General features: G+C 68.0%; 3 protein-coding genes across 9 annotated transcripts; 2 read left to right on the top strand and 1 right to left on the bottom strand.

Moving 5' to 3' along the window:
- Positions 1–218: 218 nt before the first annotated feature.
- LOC137864323 (ADP-ribosylation factor-like protein 3) lies at positions 219–3,823 on the bottom strand. 6 transcript variants are annotated; one of them, XM_068698383.1, is made up of 7 exons: positions 3,133–3,812; positions 2,195–2,290; positions 1,710–1,853; positions 1,511–1,627; positions 1,370–1,420; positions 500–685; positions 219–412 (listed from the first exon to the last, which is right to left on the bottom strand). In XM_068698383.1, exons 1-7 carry the CDS (start codon positions 3,166–3,168, stop codon positions 365–367), a joined length of 678 nt encoding a protein of 225 aa, XP_068554484.1. In that variant the 5' UTR covers positions 3,169–3,812; the 3' UTR covers positions 219–364. The 6 variants fall into 6 exon arrangements, with proteins under 6 accessions (XP_068554484.1, XP_068554481.1, XP_068554482.1 ...); XM_068698380.1 differs by having other exon boundaries at positions 1,710–1,898; positions 3,133–3,810; XM_068698381.1 differs by having other exon boundaries at positions 2,195–3,813.
- Positions 3,824–3,869: 46 nt separating this feature from the next.
- Positions 3,870–10,524, top strand: RGS14 (regulator of G protein signaling 14). The gene is made up of 15 exons (XM_068698370.1): positions 3,870–4,055; positions 5,357–5,378; positions 6,325–6,479; positions 6,571–6,663; positions 6,887–7,030; positions 7,121–7,270; positions 7,407–7,527; positions 7,621–7,745; positions 7,814–8,011; positions 8,097–8,173; positions 8,276–8,402; positions 8,609–8,690; positions 8,891–8,949; positions 9,107–9,221; positions 9,424–10,524. Exons 1-15 carry the CDS (start codon positions 4,011–4,013, stop codon positions 9,660–9,662), a joined length of 1,752 nt encoding a protein of 583 aa, XP_068554471.1. The 5' UTR covers positions 3,870–4,010; the 3' UTR covers positions 9,663–10,524.
- A 1,697-nt stretch (positions 10,525–12,221) lies between these two features.
- Positions 12,222–16,417, top strand: SLC34A1 (solute carrier family 34 member 1). 2 transcript variants are annotated; one of them, XM_068698362.1, is made up of 13 exons: positions 12,222–12,375; positions 12,683–12,799; positions 12,940–13,122; positions 13,306–13,434; positions 13,508–13,651; positions 13,755–13,866; positions 13,951–14,146; positions 14,293–14,388; positions 14,525–14,624; positions 14,776–14,943; positions 15,314–15,430; positions 15,565–15,689; positions 15,769–16,417. In XM_068698362.1, the coding sequence occupies exons 2-13, from the start codon at positions 12,697–12,699 to the stop codon at positions 16,321–16,323; spliced, it is 2,028 nt and encodes a 675-aa protein (XP_068554463.1). In that variant the 5' UTR covers positions 12,222–12,375; positions 12,683–12,696; the 3' UTR covers positions 16,324–16,417. The 2 variants fall into 2 exon arrangements, with proteins under 2 accessions (XP_068554463.1, XP_068554464.1); XM_068698363.1 differs by lacking the exon at positions 12,222–12,375 and having other exon boundaries at positions 13,356–13,434.
- Positions 16,418–16,491: the final 74 nt, after the last annotated feature.

The following is a 16,491-nucleotide window of genomic DNA, read 5'->3' as shown; positions in this document are numbered from 1 at the left end:
CGTCCAGCCTCTCCGTGGACACCCCGAGTGTCGGTGACGCCACCACCTCCCTGGGCAACCCGTCCCAATGTCTGACTGCTCTTTTGGGGAGGCAGCAGCCACCTCCTGCAGGAACGGAGGGGTTCGGCTGCATCTTTATCTGGGGCGTGCAGAGTGATGTGGGCAGACGAGCAGTGCAAGACTAGGTGAAAAAACCCATGTGAGAAACCCATGTGAAAAACCCATGAAAAAAGGTGAAAAACCCATCTGAGCAAGAGTTTGAGGCTCAGGGCCCCGTCAAGCCTTTGGGTGGAGTGTGGGGACCAGGGCAGTTGGCCATGGCTTAGGGACCCGCGGATCAGTCCAGTCTGGCACTTCCCAGCTCTCATTTCTTCCTGCTCATGATCTGGCTGGAAATCCAGTTCATCCCATCCTGGAAGGAAGAGAGACGTGAGCACGTCCCCAGAGCACAGCAGGCCCTTAGGTCCTCTCCCACCCCGCAGTGCCCTCGCCTCTCTACCTGCACTCCTTCCCCGGACAGGGCTGAGCAGGCCTGGATCTGCCATTCCCGGTCCCGGTAGGTGTGGAGGCTCAGCCCTTCGGCGATTTCGGCCGCAGGTGCTGCCGTCACCAGGTCCTGCTTGTTGGCAAACACCAGCAGCGGGACCCCCGTGAGAGACTCGTCCTCGGTGAGCTCGGCCAGCTCCTGCCGAGAGATAACCCTGTCCCAGGAGCGCTGCCCCCCAGCAGGCTGGGGCAGCTCGCTCCCCACAACCCAAATCCAAAGATGCCGTGAGATCCCCATATCCCAAAGGGCAGATGTGCACCCCTGAAGCCACATCTGCCCCGCAGAGAATCTGGAGCCGCTCTCAGCATCACCTGGGGGATAAACACACCCAGCACCGAGCGCACCTTGGGCAAAGGGCAGCGGCAGGAGGCTGCTGTCAGCCCCGGCTGTCTGGCGCACCCACGCCTCCGTTCCAGGCGGCGTTTGGTGTCAGCACAGCCTTGACTGGCACTGGGAGTCTCACCTTCGGTTTTACTTTCCAGGTTTTGTAATTCTGAGTTCACTACTTGAGCTTCAAGGAGGAAAGCTTTGCTTTGTCGTATGGCTCCCCTGGTGCTGGGAGGATCCCCATCAGAGGCAGTCACCCACCCCCATGTTGGGCACTCCTGGGGCATCACCCCCGGCTCCAGTAAAATGGGGAGAGCTGGCTGGGGCAGAGCTGCGTGCCCTTCCTGTGCACCTATGGGGACAGTTTGGCCCAGGGGACAGCCCGTAGCAGTCACAGGGAACATCCTCGCTCCCCGCTTCACCCTCCAGCAGCTGGCAGTGCCACGTCCGAGCCCCCGACCCCACCACCCGCCCTTAATCCATCCCCTCTCATACCTGCCCCGTCTCCTCAAAGCGCTTCTGGTCTGCGCTGTCAATGACATAAATCTGCCGGGGGGGACAAAAGGGACAGTGGGCAGCCCCTCCTTGCCTCTGCCTCCTGCAGGGGCTCCGCTGCAGCATGGCTCCAGCACTCACCAGCAGGTCGGTGCTGCCCAGGTACTTCCTCCAGTAGGGGCGGACGGAGCGCTGCCCCCCGATGTCCCAGACATTCAGCTTGAAGCCGTGCGAGTTGATGCTCTTGATGTTGAACCCCTGCGTGGGGAACCAAACCCCGGCGTCACCCAGGGACCCGCCTCGCGTGGTCCTGCCTCGCCTGGTCTGCAGCAGCCCCTACCTGGGTGGGGGTGATGGTGGTGACCTCCTCGGACGCCAGGCGTTTCAGCAGCGTGGTCTTGCCCGCGTTGTCCAGCCCCAGCAGGACGATGCGGAGCTCCTGCCCCGGGGAGCCCTGCAGGCTCTGGATGACGGAGAGCAGCCCCTGGGGGTGCGGGGGGCTGGGGGAGCCCTGCGGGGTGCCGGGTCGCTGCAGAGCACCCTCGTTTTGGTGGGGGGATCTGGGTGCTCTGTTGGTCATTTCCCCCATGTCTACAGCCCGAGTGAGCTCCAGGACTTAGTCCCGACGTGCCCAAGCTTGGGGTTACCCCACCTCAGATAAACCCAGCCTGTCCCCCTCCCCTGGGTGGGCTGTCCCTGTCCCCTGGGAGCCTGGCCAGCTCCTGGCAGGCTGGGGGCCGAGTCCTGGCCCTGCTCTGCCAGCCGGGAGCTGGTGCCAGCGCAGCCGCCCTGGGGCAGGCGGGGTGTAGCCAGACCCCCCCTCACCTTCTGCACCTCGCCCATGGTCTGGGAGCGGCTGCAGCCCGCGGCACGCCTCAGGGGATGCCGGGGGCATCTGCGTGACTGGCACGCTCCCCATCCCTGGGGGAGGAAGAGGATTACGGGCTCCAGAATTAGCTGCTGTTTCTCCATTTACCCACAGCATTGAATAATGCCCTCGGCAAATCCCCCAGCCAGCTGTCACCCAGCCGTCACCTCCCCCTGCTCCCTACCCCCAGGATAAACCGGGGGGCACCGAGGATAAACCGGGGGGCACCGAGCTTCTCCTCTCCCCACAGCACCAGTGCAGCAGGAGGATGCGGTACCTGGGCATCGAGGGCACGATGCTCTGGCAGAGCATGGCCAAGGGACACGGAGTGGCACAGCCAGGGCACGGCTGTCCCCAGGAGAGGCCCTGCGGCCCCAGCTGGGATGGAGGAGGCAGGCAGAGCCTCTCGGCGTGTGGAGCTGGCCCAGAAAGGGCCGACGCCTCCTCCGGCACATCCCGGTCCCCACATTCCACTCGCATCAGCAGGATGAGGTGACACCAGCAGCCACAACCCATCCCCTCGGCCCCGTGGCGCCAGACGGCGCCGAGCAGAGCTCAGCAGGGACGAGCGCCAGCCCAGAGCCCAAAGCCCTGCTGGAGTCACCGGCACAGGGATGCCACGGGCAGGGGACAGGGACAGAAGGAGGGCAGCAGGACTGCACCCCTCACCCCAGGCACATCCTGTGGGGCCAGAATCCCGCTCCCTGCATCCCGGAGTGTGGCAGGAGGCGATGCCGGGGCACGGCTGGCCAAAGCCACCCTGGGCCACGTCAGCTTCTCCCATCTGAGGGAAACCACCGGGCTGCTGGCAGCCAGCAGGGGACGGGGTGCGGAGGGGCACAGGCACCGCTGTCCCCAGCAGCCCACCCTAACCCCGATGGGGCAGGGGTCTCACCCAGTCGCCATTTGGGATAAAAACACGAAAATACATGAATCCAGCGGTGCATTCGCTCTCGCTGCGGCTCGGTCCCCGGCTCAGGTTTCCTCGCAGAGGTTACCCTTTGCGGGGAGGGCCCGTGAGTCACGCACCCGGGGTGAGACATTTTTATTTATAACTCCCGTCACGGAGCCAAGGCAAACAACGGGACGGCGAGAGGCGCGAGCGGCCTCGGCCTCGCCGCCGTGTGCGTGCTGCCGGCGTTAACGCTTCGGCTGTCCCCACACCGGCACCAGCTGCCCGGGGGCTCACCCCACACCTTGCACCCCAAACACCCACATCCCCATGAACGCGGTGCTCATGCTTCACCCAGTTCCTCCTATCTCCCACCAAACCCTACAAAACCCTACAAAACCTGCCCAAAATCCCCTCCCGGTTGCCAGCAGGCACCGAACCATGGCCACGGCTCCGTGCTGAGCGTGGCTCACCCCCAGCACCCCAGGTACCGGCGGCTCCCCACGGGGCACGGGGGCACCCCCAGAACCAGGAGCCGGTGCCCGGTGCCCTGCGGGGGAACCCGGGACGGGGGAGCGGGAGGGCGGCGGCGCCCGGTGCCGTTCCCGGAGCCATCCCCGGAGCCGGTCCCGGTGGCGGTGGCGGTCCCGTTCCCGGTGGCGGCGTCGGGAGGGCGGCTCCGCTCCCCCCTCGGCTGCGGTCTGGGTTCCCATAGCGACATTTCCTGTGGCAGCCGAAAGCGGCAGTGCCGGCGGTGCCGGGGGTGCCGGGAGGGCCGGGCCGGCCGCGCCGCGCCACCGGGCGGGGATGCTGCGGGGCGCCGGGCCGAGCCGGTAACCCGCCGGGACCGGCACCGGCACCGGCTCCGGGCCGTGCCAGGGATGCAGGGCAAGGGCAAGCTGCTGCTGGTCCACAACGGGCGCATGGTGAGCGCCGCCGGGAACCGGGAGCGCACCGGGAGGAGTTCTTGGGGTACCGGGGGTGGGCGCGGGGATGGGGATGGGGATGGGGCAGGAGGGGGGTGTGGGGATGGGGGTGTGGGGATGGGGTGAGGATGCGCTGCTGGGGTGGGGGGGTGGCGATGTGTGGGGTTGGGTGAGCAGGGATGGGTGTGTGGGGCTGGGGAGTGTGGGGATGGGGGGGTTGGGGATGGGGGGTTGGGGATGGGGAATTTAGGGCTGGGGTTGTTGGGGGTGGGGAGTTTGGGGCTGAGGGGTTTGGGTTGGAGAGTTTGGTGCTGGGGAGTTTGGGGCTGGGGAGTTTGCAGATGGGGGGTTTGGGGATGGGGTTTTGGGGATGGGGGTTTTGGGGATGGGGGGTTTAGGGATAGGAAGTTTGGGGATGGGGAGTTTGGGGATGGGGAGTTTGCGGTTGGTGACTGTGGTGCTGGGGAGTTTGGGGCTGGGCGGTGTAGGGCTGGGCGGTTTAGGGCCAGGGAGTTTGGGGTGTGTACCAGGGATGGATGGGGATGGGGAAGAGCAAGGATGGGGCGAGGTGGGGCTGTGGGGCCAGAGATGGACGAACGGGGCTGGGAGGTGTGGGGCTGCCACAGGGGGCATGGCAGGGGTCTGGGGGTGGGCTACCAGGGGGCAAGGGGCGTGTTATGGGGCTGGGGTAGGAGGCAGCAGGGCCGGGGTGCGTGGGGCTGGGCTGGGGGCTGCAGGGCAGGCTGGGGTGCGTGGGGCTGGGGGGACACCAGCCAGTGAGGCCCAGGGCACGGCTCCAGGATGGCTCAGGGGGGCGGTGGGCGGCCGGCACACCCCGTGCGGGCTCTGCTCATCTCCCCGGGGTGCCACGTCCCCAAGGGAGGTGCCCGGGGCAGCCCAAGGGATGCTGCGGGACCCGGAGGTGCCGTCTCCTGGGTGCTGGCTCTCCAGTAGCCCCAGGCCCTGAGGCAGCGAGCAGTTTGCCTGCTTGGGGCTGTGGTTCTCCTTCCTTCCCTCCCCTCCTCCCCTCCTCTTCCTGTGCCGGGGAGGCTGCTTCTCTCCTCCCCGGGTAGCTGCGGGGTTGTGGCCGATAGCATCTGCCCTTTCCCCAGCGCTGAACCCAGACGCACACCGGTGGGAGAAAGGCTGCGTGCTCCTCGGGAGCCCCCCGCGGCTGCTCGCCGTGCTGGGGGGGAGCCCCACGGCCTGCCCCCACACCACGGGGCAGCAGCCCCAAATTATATGGGGTGGTGTTTGCCAGCTGCTCGCCCTCCCTCACACCTCTCCTCTCCACCCCACAGGGCCCGGCCGTGTCGGATGGAGGTAAGGCTGCTCCTCGCATCCTCGCCCGGGGAGGGGGAAGCCCCGCTGGGCCCGGCCCCCCCTGCTCGGATGGGGCTCTGGGTGCTGGTTTGGGGCACGCAGAGCCCGGTCGCTGTGGGGGGAGGCTGTCTGTTTGCCAAGTCATGGCTGGCCTCGGGCAGAACAAGAAGGGCAGGGAGCTTGGCAGAGCAGCGAGCTGCCTCCTCTGCTGGGGGGGCGCTGGGATGCTGCCCCCCTCCCACTGGCTCTACCAGGAGACCCCTCCTGTGCGCCCCAAGCTCCTCTGGCAAGCGACCCCCTGCTCCCCGTTGCCACCAGTCAGACCCGAGCTCGCCGGCCATGGGGACTTCCCTCTTTTAGGAGGAGGGCTGCGTTTGAATGCACTCATCTCTGCTCCCCTCGGCTTCCTTTAGGGCCGGGGCTGACCATTTCTGTGCCCACAGCGGCCAGAGAAGCAGAGAAGGGAAATCGAGGCACAGCGCGGTCGCGGTGCCAGAGGAGCCCCCCACCCACCCTCCCCGCCAGCCTGCCCCTCGTCTCCCTGCCCTTCTGCTTCCCCTCCCCGCTGGGCGCCTTCCCCACGCGCTGCTTTGTTCCCCTGGGAGATGAGTCACACGTGGAGTGACGGTGACAGCCCCGGGAGGGAGCGCTGTCACCGGGAGGGATTGCTGTCACGCCGGAAGGTGTCGGCTGTGCCACCACGGCACTGTGCCATCACGGCGCTCGTCTGCTGGCGATGCCACGACGCACGGAGCAGCAGCTCGGCTCCTCGTGCTCCCACCCCAACACCTCGCAGGCTCAGGGCAGCCCATACGGGGCAGATGAACCTGGGGCAGGCACCGGGGGCTGTGGCCACCTCGGGGATGAATTAGCCCTGGCCACGCGTGCCCCCAAGCAGGGTGGCCGCGATGCCCAGGATCTGGACCTGAGCCTTTCTCTCTCCCAGAATTAAACGCCTCCAGGGCCCGGGGCAGCAACCACAGCGTGAACAGCCTGCCCGCCCCGCAGAGCACCTGCGGCTCCGCGCACGGCTCCGTGGCCAGCTGGGCAGAGTCCTTCGAGACGCTGCTGCAGGACCGCGTGGCTGTCACCTACTTCACCGTGAGTGCCGCAGCCCAGACCCTGCTCCCCGCACCAGCCCTGCAGCCGTCCTGGCCTCGAGCATCCCTCACGCAGCTCTCTGCCCCCCCAGGAGTTCCTCAAGAAGGAGTTCAGCGCCGAGAACGTCTACTTCTGGCAGGCATGCGAGCGCTTCCAGCAGATCCCAGCCAGCGACACGCAGCAGGTACCGGCCCTGCAGCTGAGGCTGCAAATCCCTGGCAGGGGAGGTTGGGTCTCTTCTGGTCAGGACAAGGGGATGGAGCAGCGCGTTGTGCCCAGAGCTCGGTGCTGGATGTGGGGCCGATGCCGGTCCCCCAGCTGTGAGGTGGCCCTGGTGGGGACTTGGCCCAGTGCTCAGGGGCTCGGAGGGGATGGGAGGGGGGCTCATCCTGACCCCCCTCTCCCAGCTGGCACAGGAGGCACGGCGGATCTACGACGAGTTCCTCTCCAGCCACTCGGTGAGTCCCGTCAACATCGACAGGCAGGCCTGGATCGGGGAGGACATGCTGGCCACCCCCTCCCCAGACATGTTCCGCCTCCAGCAGCTCCAGGTGAGGCAATCTCCCCCCCCAGCCCTGCTCCAGCAGCCCCCCAGGGAGCCGTGGGCTGGGGCGCTGAGCGGGCACCTCCTCCCCTCGCAGATCTTTAACCTGATGAAGTTCGACAGCTACACGCGCTTCGTGAAGTCCCCCCTCTACCAAGCCTGCCTGAGGGCCGAGAGCCAGGGGCAGCCCCTGCCGGACCTGCGGCCCCACTCCCGCAGCAGCAGCCCCCCCCCAGACCTCAGCAAGGTGAGTGGGATGCAAAGAGGGGACACGATCCCATCCTGGGGCCGGGCACCGTCCCCACCGTGTCACAAGCCTGGCCGCGGGCTGAGGACAGAGACGTGGCGGGGGACAGAGGCTGAGCTTCCTCTCCCCGCCCCAGAAGTCGAAGCTGAAGCTGGGGAAGTCGCTGCCTCTCGGCGTGGAGACGGCCGGCAGCGGGGCCACCCGCAGCCCCCGCCGCTCCTTCCGCAAGGGCGAGCGACGGGAGCCCTCCTGGGCAGGTAGGTGCCGTGCGGGGCAGCGGGGGCCGTCCCCATCCCCATGTTGTCCCCATCCCCACGCCGTCCCCATCCACGGGTGTCCGCTTGTCCTAGATGGGGGAGAAGGCGGTGGAAGCGCCGTGCTGTGGCGAGAGTCTCAGGGCTCCCTCAACTCCTCCGCCAGCCTGGACCTGGGTTTTCTCTCCTCGGCCGGCACGGCCGCCAGCCCCTGGACGGAGGTGAGTCCTCGCTGCGCCAGCCCCGTGCTGCCACTGGCCCTGCTGACAGCACCTCTCCCATCCCGCAGGGCCATCGCAAGAGCCTGGGGGGCAGCGAGGCCGAGGCCAAGCCCACCAAGTACTGCTGCGTCTACCTGCCCGACGGCACGGCCTCGCTGGCCGCCGTGCGGCCCGGCCTCTCCATCCGCGACATGCTGGCCGGGATATGCGAGAAGCGAGGCTTCAGCCTCCCCGACATCAAGGTGTACCTGGTGGGCAACGAGCAGGTACGGGGCAGGGGGGGGCTCCGGGCAGCGGGGATGGCGAAGCGGGGATGTTACCAGGAGGCTGCTGATGTGTCGGCTCTTACAGAAAGCGTTGGTGCTGGACCAGGAGTGCTGCGTGCTGGCAGACCAGGAGGTGAAGCTGGAGAACAGGATCAGCTTTGAGTGAGTGCCGTTTTGGGGATGAATGCCTTCCAGGCCACACCGCCCGCCCCAACCTCCCTGCAGAGCCGCTGACGCCTCTCACGTCTTCTTCCTTCCCCGCAGCCTGGAGATCTCCTCCCTCAGCAAGACCATCCGCATCACGGCCAAGTCCACCAAGCGCATCCGGGAAGCGCTGCAGCCCGTGCTGGGCAAATACGGTGTCAACGTGGAGCTGGCGCTGCTGCGCCGGGTGAGGGCAGCCACAGCACTGGGCTGGGGGGGCCGGGGGGGTCTCAGAGATCCGTGCTGAGCTGGGCAGCACCAGGTGGGCGCGCTGGGTGCAGGGCAGACCCCAAACTGGTGGGGCTGTGGCCAGCGAGCTGTGACGTTGGTGCCATGGGCACCCTTGCCACGTGCCGTGTCACAGCGGTGTGATTTTGGGGTTCCTCGTTGCAGCAAGGTGAGTCGGCAGCGCTGGACCTAGAGAAGCTGGTCAGCACGGTGGCTGCGCAGAAACTCATCCTGGAAACGCCGGCAGGTAACGCCTGGGGACAGCCGTGTCCCCAGCCGAGCCATGTCACTCCCCAGAGCTGTGCCAGCACCCTGAGCTGTGTCCCTGGCCCATCCTGCTCACGGGGCCGGGCTGCTTTCTGCTGGCCACGGCTCCTGCTCCCTGCGTGGGCTCTGTCCCGTCACCAGCCAGGCCCAAAGTTTTGATCCCCACCCTGCACCTTGCAGACATGAGAGTGACAGAGAGCGCCGAGGCTGCGGCCGCCCCCTCCCCGCTGCGCAGCGAGGTGAGTCCCGGCTCTGCCCTGGTCAGGAGGGGAGATGCCCCGGGCTGTGGGGGTGCCCTGGGGAAGGGGTGCCCGCTGCAGGGGCAGGAGCAGGCTGCTGTGGGGTGGGGGAACGCTGCCTCCCTGCCCCCGTGCTGAGCTGGGCTGCTCATCACAGGAGGGAAGCCCGACGGGAGCGGAGGCCGACGCGCCGTGGGGGCTGCCCTCCTCCTCCTGCAGGCCCCGGTCCTCGGCTGCCACCAACCTGAACCGCCGCACCTACGACTTGGAAGGTGAGAGCTGGCGCACCCCAAACCCACGGGATTGGGGCAAAACATGGCAGTGAGGGGAGCAGGGTCCATGCAGCGTGAGGTCCCGTGGGCGCGGGGTCCCGTGGAGAGGCTACGGGTGCTGCTTTTGGGGTCACATCAGGCCAAGGCTTTTAGGAGCGGGTGGCGGTGCCGGGCTGAGGTGCGTGTCCTACTTTTCCCCCAGGGCTGGTGGAGCTGCTGAACCGTGCCCAGAGCTGCCGGGCCAACGACCAGCGGGGGCTGCTCTCCAAGGAGGACCTGGTGCTGCCTGACTTCCTCCAGCTGCCGGGGCAGGACGGCAGCGCCTGCGGGGGCTCCGATCAGCCCAGCGCCTCTCACCCGGGATCCCAGGGGAGCAACCACCCCGGCCCCACCAAGGAGCCCGCGCCGGCTCAGCCCGCGGTCGAGCAGGAGCCCCGGTGAGCCCTGCCCCGTGCCCGCACCCAGCGCCTGGCACCGCCGACACTGCCCGGACCGCAGATTCGTCCACGTCCCGTCCCAAACTCGTGTCGTGTTGCTGTGAGTGGTCGAGCAGCTGCCGTGCCCCTCGGTGGGGCCACGTCCCGGTGCACATCCCGGGAGTCCTGTACATAGTTTGAGCCCCCCCCTGCTGCAAAGCACTCGGCAGAGTCCCGCGCACGCCTGGCACTGCCCTGCCCGGTGCTTCTGCCTCCCCTGCCTGGGGCAGGGCTGCCTCGGGGTGAATCCTGCTTGCGCCAGGCTGGCACAGCCCCACGGGAAGCAGCCTGCCAGCCGAAGGGCGTGCGGGATGGAGAGGATGTTGGTGGATGGGGTGGCAGGGCGGGGCAGCCCTAAGCCCCCGTGCCATGGGCAGGCAGCGACGGGAGAGCGGGTGGGGATGGATCTAGCCCCATCCCAGCAGTGGGTTCCCATGGCAAGACCCTACATGATGGGGGCTGCAGAAATGGCCCCCTGCCCTGTCCCTGCTGGGGCAGTGAGCTCTCAGCCTTCGGGGCCAGGCTTGCCCTGTGCTGGAGGCGCCGGAGCAGCGCAGCACCTCTGGGTGCTGAGCATCTCAGCCTGCCCTGGGTGCTGCCGGGTGCCCGGCGTGCCCGCGTGGCCAGACCCGGCTGCGCCCTGGGCCACCGCTCGGTCCCCACTGCCCGGCCAGAGGCAGAGGGGTGGCTCAGGGCAGCCTCCTGGGGGGGAGCACAGCCCCCCAGCCGGCCCCCAGGGCTGGCACAGAGCCCTCGTGTGTCTCCGTGGTGCTGCTCGGTCCTGTCCGTGGTGTGAAACCGGGGGAAATAAAGAGCATTGCCTGGAAGCACTTCTCTCGCCTTCCTTCCTGCCCTGCTGGGGAGCCAGGCTGTGCCCGGGGTGGCTCCGGGGGTGGCCAAGGGATGCTTCTGGTGGCATCACCTCCCTGCGCCCCAACTACCCCACAAAGCCCCTCGGGGCCAGCCCCCACACCCCTGCTGGTGGCCATACAGCCCCCAGCTGTGCCGCCCTGCCCGCGGGAAGGGGCAGCACCAGCAGCCCCATTTCTCAGCCCCGCAGTGTTGTAGGGCACACCGCAGGACTGGTAGGACTTCAGCCCCGAGCCTGTCAATGAGTGACAGCCCGGGCTGCCAGGGCCTCGCGGGTTAATGATTGCGGGGGCAACCAGGCAGCGGCCACCGCAGCCCCCAGGGACAGGGCACACGCGGCCACCGGCCAGCCTGGGGGCTGCGGGGTGGTCCCAGGCTGCACCCCATGGTTGGAGGGACCCCCACGGCCCTTTTATCCCAGAGGCCAGGCAGCGGCTGCTCCTGGGGGGGTAACCTGGCAAGGGGCAGCGGGTACCAGGCTGGCTTAGCCATGGACTGTCCCCAGGCACCGCCAGCACCCTGGGTACCTGCGGGGTCTCCCCTCGTGTCTATAAAACCTTCACGCCTGGCTTTTTTGGGGTACGGAGCTGACAAATTACTCTGTGAGCCATGGCCTAGGGAAACGTCCACATCCCACTAATCCCAGCACACGGATGGCACTGTCCCCTCTGGATCTCGCGTGGCACGAGGCACTGGGGACGAAGCGCTGCCCCCCAGCTGGGTGCCCTGCTGCGCCCACACACCCCGGCGGGACCGGGGTACCCTCGTCCTGCATCACACTTGTCCCTCGGTCCTTGCAGCACCCAGGGAGCAGCGTGTGCTGCCAGGCTGACCCAGGCCGGGGTCACGCAGTGCTCCACGCCCCAATGGGCACGGCTTGAGGCACAACGACGCGCTCATGGGCACCAGCAGGGCCCAGTGGTGCCGGCTCCTGGCGTCCACCTCCCAGCCACGGCAGAACGGCGGTGGCACGGCCGTGTGGTCCCTCCGCACCCCTCCTGACACCCGCAGCCACCCCAGGGACCTTTGGCCCCAGCTCTCCCCTCGGCTGCCGTGGGCACGAGCTGGCCGGGCACCTCGTGGGTGGATGGAAACTTGGCCGGAGGTGCGCACACGGGGTAATGATAAACGGCAGCGGGGCGGCGGTGACGATAACGTTGGCACCGCTCCCTGCCCCGCACCGCACACGCCGAGCAGCAGCGGTCCCTGCAGCTCTGTGCCACCATCGTTGGTGACACGGGGACCACCAGGGTGCCTGTAGGACCCTGCCACGATGCTGGTGCGACCGCTGCCACCGCTCACAGCCAGGACAGCAGGGCCGGGACCTTGGTGGGTGATGCTTGGGTGGCTGCGAGGATGCGCACATGGCCTCACCTCCAGCAGCGGCACCTCCTCCTCCTCCTTCTCCTCCTCCTCCTCCTCCTCCTTCTCCTCTACCACAGGGGATGAAGCACACGGTGCTGAGGCCACATCAGTGGCCACCCCACAGGATCAGGGCTCCGGCACAGCCCCAGGCAGGCGAGGTGGGATGCGTGGGGTGTCCTGGGGGCACTGGACCCCGGGGGCGCGTGCCCCATCCCGCCCCAGGCCGCGGCTGACGTGGGCTGTCACGGGGTTACCCATTAACTGCAGGAATTTCTGGGGAGGAGGTGAGTGGCGAGCAGAGGCGAGGGGCAACGCTGGGCTCCTTAGACTTTGCTCTTGGCGTGCATATAAAGGGCCCGGTGCCCCGCGGGCCACTCTGCCAGAGGGACGCGTGGATGTGGCATGAGGACATGGCACTGCCCTGACCGCTCGGCCAGCCCCAGGTGAGCAGGGCCCCGGGGCAAAACTGGCTGCTGGTGGCCCCAATGGGACAGGACCAACTGCTGGTGGCCCCAGTGGGACAGGATCGGCTGCTGGTGGCCCCAGTAGGGCAGGACCCAGCTGTTCCCAGCTCCCTGCCCCGTGCCCACCAGCTGACCCCATCCCATGCGCTGCTTCCCTGCGGGAGCCCCGGGGGTGACACAGTGGCAGCTGGTGGCTGAGGTCACCAGGGGGATGGTGCTCCTTGGTGGTGCCACCACCCACGGCTGCCTGTGGTGACTGCGGTGACGCGTGGCCACTTGTGCTCAGACCCACCCAGAGCGATGCTGCCCTACCGGAGGGAGAGCCCGGCCATGCCCCGCTGCCCGGTGCGGGGAGGAAGGGTGGTGCACGGGCCCCAATTCGCCTACTGCCCCAGCCCCCCAGGTAGGTCCCTCAGCCTTCCTCCTCCTCCTCTTCCTCCTCCTCACCCTGCAGAGCTCAGCTCCACTTCCACGTGCCGGGCAGGGTCCCTGCCCGGCACCCTGCAGGGACGGGGCCATAACGTGGGTGCCACCTCTCCCCAGCTCTGCACAGGCTGCCGGGTGCCCACGCCTGTCCCTTTGCCGTGAGCACGGTGACTTGCCCTGACCATGGCTTCCTGTGCCCCGGCTCCCCGGGGAGGCTGGTGGAGGGCATGGAGCGCTACGAGCTGGACGCGCTGCCCTGGCAGGGGCCCCGGCTGGGCTTGGAGGAGCTGCAGAAACCAGGTGAGGTCCCCGCAGCGCCCCGGCACGGAGCACCCCAACCAGAGCACCCGGCGTGGAAGATGCTCGGCACCCCGGGGTGCCGCGGGCAGAGCAGAGGGAGGCGGAGGGGACCTGGGGACCGGTGGCACGGCCGGGCACGGGGACACGCGGCCGGCGTTTAACACTCTCTCTTGTCTTGCGCAGAGCTGGGGTGCTGGGCGAGGGTCCAGTCCATCTGTGTCTCCCTTCTCAAGGTGCCCCTGATGTTCGGCTTCCTGTACCTCTTCGTCTGCTCGCTGGACGTGCTCAGCTCTGCCTTCCAGCTGGCCGGAGGTACGGCCACGGGGGTAGCGGGCGGCCGGCGGCACCGCTGCTCCGGCACCCTGCCGCTCGCGCTCTCTCACAGGCAAGGTGGCCGGGGACATCTTCAAGGACAACGCCATCCTCTCCAACCCCGTGGCCGGGCTCGTGGTGGGCATCCTGGTGACCGTGCTGGTGCAGAGCTCCTCCACCTCCACCTCCATCATCGTCAGCATGGTCTCCTCGGGGCGTGAGTGCGCTCCCCGGGAGCCGAGGCTGGGGGATATGGGGTGGCTGGAGGGGGGCCACCCCGAGCTGGGACACGTGGGGCCAGCGGGTGTCTCTGTCCCCAGTGCTGGAAGTGTGCTCTGCCATCCCCATCATCATGGGCTCCAACATCGGCACCTCCGTCACCAACACCATCGTGGCCCTCATGCAGGCCGGTGACCGCAGCGAGTTCAAACGGTGAGCACTGCTCGGGGCAGGGAGGGGATCTGGGGGGGGGGGCTCGGGGCTGCCCCCTGCCCACACGTGGGCTCCTCCACGCAGGGCTTTCGCCGGCGCCACGGTGCACGACTGCTTCAACTGGCTGTCCGTGCTGGTGCTGCTGCCGCTGGAGGTGGTGAGCGGGTACCTGCACCGCGTCACCCGCCTGGTGGTGGCCACCTTCAACATCCGCAGCGGGAAGGACGCCCCCGACCTGCTGAAGATCATCACGGAGCCCTTCACCAAGCTCATCATCCAGGTCTCCTCGGGCCGCCCGTGCTGTCCCCAGGGGTGGTGTCCTTAAAGCTGCTGTCCCTTTGGCGGTGTCCCCGTCAGGGTGAAGATGTCCCCCCAGGCTGGGCGTGCTGCCAGCCCCCAACCGCCCTCTCCGCCGTGTTGTTGCAGCTGGACAAGTCGGTGATCACGGGCATCGCCACGGGGGACGAGAGCCTGCGCAACCGCAGCCTCATCCGCGTGTGGTGTGACCCCGCGCCCCCCCAGGTGAAGGGCCCCTGGCCTTGCCATGGGGCTAGGAAGGGTTGGAGAGCTGGGAGGGTGCAGGATGGCCCCCCTAAACCCACCCCAAGGAGTGGGGTGGGCCCTGTGGAACCATCCACAGCCTGATCTCGCCCTACAGACAGCTGCCGGGGGGCTTGGGGTCCCCCCAAACTGCACATCCCCCGGCCACTGCAGCGGTAGCGGCATGGAGAGCATCCACAACGTCACCAGGCAGAAGTGTGAGTGGGGCTGGGGTCAGGACGCGTAGCAGGGCTGGGAGATGCTGGGCTGGGGGTTTTGGGGCTGGGGGAGATGTGTGCACAGTGGGGAGAGGTCCGTGAGCGGGGCCGGGCTGGCCCCAGGCCCTCGCCCAGCCGTGCTGTGGGGCAGGCGAGCACCTCTTCACGGACACGCCGCTGCCGGACCTGGCCGTGGGGCTGGTGCTGCTGGCCGGGTCCCTCGTCGTGCTCTGCACCTGCCTCATCCTCCTGGTCAAACTGCTCAACTCCCTGCTCAAGGGGCAGGTGGCCAAAGCCATCCAGAAGGTCATCAACACTGGTGAGTGGGACGGGGATCACCGTGGGATGAGTGGGATGGGGCCCTGGCTGCTCCAGCCTTCCCTGCATGCCCCCGGCCACCCCAAGACCCAGCCCTGGCTGCCCCTAACCCCCAACCCTGCCTGGTCCCCATGTTCCATGGCCCCATTCCTGCTCTGCTTATGGCTGTCACACCCTCCTGGTGTCCACGTCCCCCTTCCCCATCCACCCTAGCCACCAGTCTCCTGCCCGCCCCAAGCCTGGCCCTATATGTAGCATCTGGCCCTATATCAGCATCTGGCCCCCCAGCTCCCTCCCCAGCACCCTGTGGGAGCTCCGGGCTGCTCCCAGCTGATGTTCCCCTCTCTGTGTCCGTGCCCGTGCCGCGGCAGACCTCCCGCACCCGTTTAGCTGGCTCACCGGCTACTTTGCCATGGTGGTGGGCGCTGGGATGACCTTTGTTGTGCAGAGCAGCTCTGTCTTCACCTCGGCCATCACGCCTCTCATCGGTGAGTCCCAGCCCAGCCTGGTTCCCTGCCACCCACTGGTCCCCACGGATGCTGGGGTCCTCGGATTTGTGCCCCCAAGGGAGAGCACGGGGTGCTGGCAGGAGATGCAACGGCACGGGGTGCCCGTCCCACAGGCTTGGGGGTGATCAGCATTGAGCGCGCCTACCCGCTGACCCTCGGCTCCAACATCGGCACCACCACCACCGCCATCCTGGCCGCCCTGGCCAGCCCGGGGGACAAACTGGCCAGCTCCTTCCAGGTACGGGCAGCCGGGTGCCACGGGGGGGAAGCCCACACACCCCCGTGTGCCCGGGCTAACGAGGCAGCCGTCCCCGCAGATCGCCCTGTGCCACTTCTTCTTTAACATCTCCGGCATCCTGCTGTGGTACCCGCTGCCCTTCACCCGCCTGCCCATCCGCATGGCCAAGGCGCTGGGCGAGCGCACGGCCAAGTACCGCTGGTTCGCCGTGCTCTACCTCATCGTCTGCTTCCTCCTGCTGCCCTCCCTCATCTTTGGCATCTCCATGGCGGGCTGGCGGGTGCTGGTGGGGGTGGGCGCCCCTTTCCTCGGCCTCCTCTTCTTCGTGGGCCTGGTGAACGCCCTGCAGGCGCGCAGCCCCGGCCGCCTGCCCAAGTGGCTGCAGACCTGGGATTTCCTCCCGGCCTGGATGCACTCGCTGCAGCCCCTCGACAACCTCATCACGCGCGCCGCGCTGTGCTGCACCGACCGCTGCCGCAGCCCCGAGGGCTGGGACGAGCGCGAGGGCGCTGCCCGCGACAAGGCCAGGCTGGGGTTGGACAACCCCGCGCTCTCCTACCCCGAGGAGGTGCCGGGCGCCGCGGTCCGGGTGGGTTCCCCACGCCTGACCCCGCACGGTGCCACCCGGCTCTAGCTGGTACCCGGTGCGCAGCCCCTGTGCCGGTTTGCAGCGTCCCCGTTCTGCTGGTGACTAATAAAGGCTGAGCACCCAGGGGTATGAGATTTCAGCTCCTGCCCCTACAAGTCCTGCTGGACGCCCACCGTCCCCCCCTGTCCCCGTACATCACCCACCCACAGCCCT

Source organism: Anas acuta, chromosome 14 (genome assembly GCF_963932015.1).
Source record: "Anas acuta chromosome 14, bAnaAcu1.1, whole genome shotgun sequence".
In the NCBI taxonomy this organism is placed as follows: domain Eukaryota; kingdom Metazoa; phylum Chordata; class Aves; order Anseriformes; family Anatidae; genus Anas; species Anas acuta.
Note: the sequence above shows the minus strand (reverse complement) of the source record. Positions and strands in the feature narration are given on the sequence as shown.

What these genes read in the sequence shown, in the direction of transcription:
- LOC137864323 (XM_068698379.1), bottom strand. Translation starts at nt 2,341, where the DNA reads ATGGAGAAACAGCAGCTAATTCTGGAGCCCGTAATCCTCTTCCTCCCC. An exon ending in CCATGGGCGAGGTGCAGAAG is followed by an intron (nt 1,899 to 2,194) that starts GTGAGGGGGGGT and finishes GGTGCTCTGCAG; the next exon opens with CGACCCGGCACCCCGCAGGG. An exon ending in GCTTTGAGGAGACGGGGCAG is followed by an intron (nt 686 to 1,369) that starts GTATGAGAGGGG and finishes ATCTCTCGGCAG; the next exon opens with GAGCTGGCCGAGCTCACCGA.
- SLC34A1 (XM_068698362.1), top strand. Translation starts at nt 12,697, where the DNA reads ATGCTGCCCTACCGGAGGGAGAGCCCGGCCATGCCCCGCTGCCCGGTG. An exon ending in CTACTGCCCCAGCCCCCCAG is followed by an intron (nt 12,800 to 12,939) that starts GTAGGTCCCTCA and finishes ACCTCTCCCCAG; the next exon opens with CTCTGCACAGGCTGCCGGGT. An exon ending in GACCGCAGCGAGTTCAAACG is followed by an intron (nt 13,867 to 13,950) that starts GTGAGCACTGCT and finishes TCCTCCACGCAG; the next exon opens with GGCTTTCGCCGGCGCCACGG.
- RGS14 (XM_068698370.1), top strand. Translation starts at nt 4,011, where the DNA reads ATGCAGGGCAAGGGCAAGCTGCTGCTGGTCCACAACGGGCGCATG. An exon ending in CCGCCAGCCCCTGGACGGAG is followed by an intron (nt 7,746 to 7,813) that starts GTGAGTCCTCGC and finishes CCCATCCCGCAG; the next exon opens with GGCCATCGCAAGAGCCTGGG. An exon ending in CCGCACCTACGACTTGGAAG is followed by an intron (nt 9,222 to 9,423) that starts GTGAGAGCTGGC and finishes CTTTTCCCCCAG; the next exon opens with GGCTGGTGGAGCTGCTGAAC.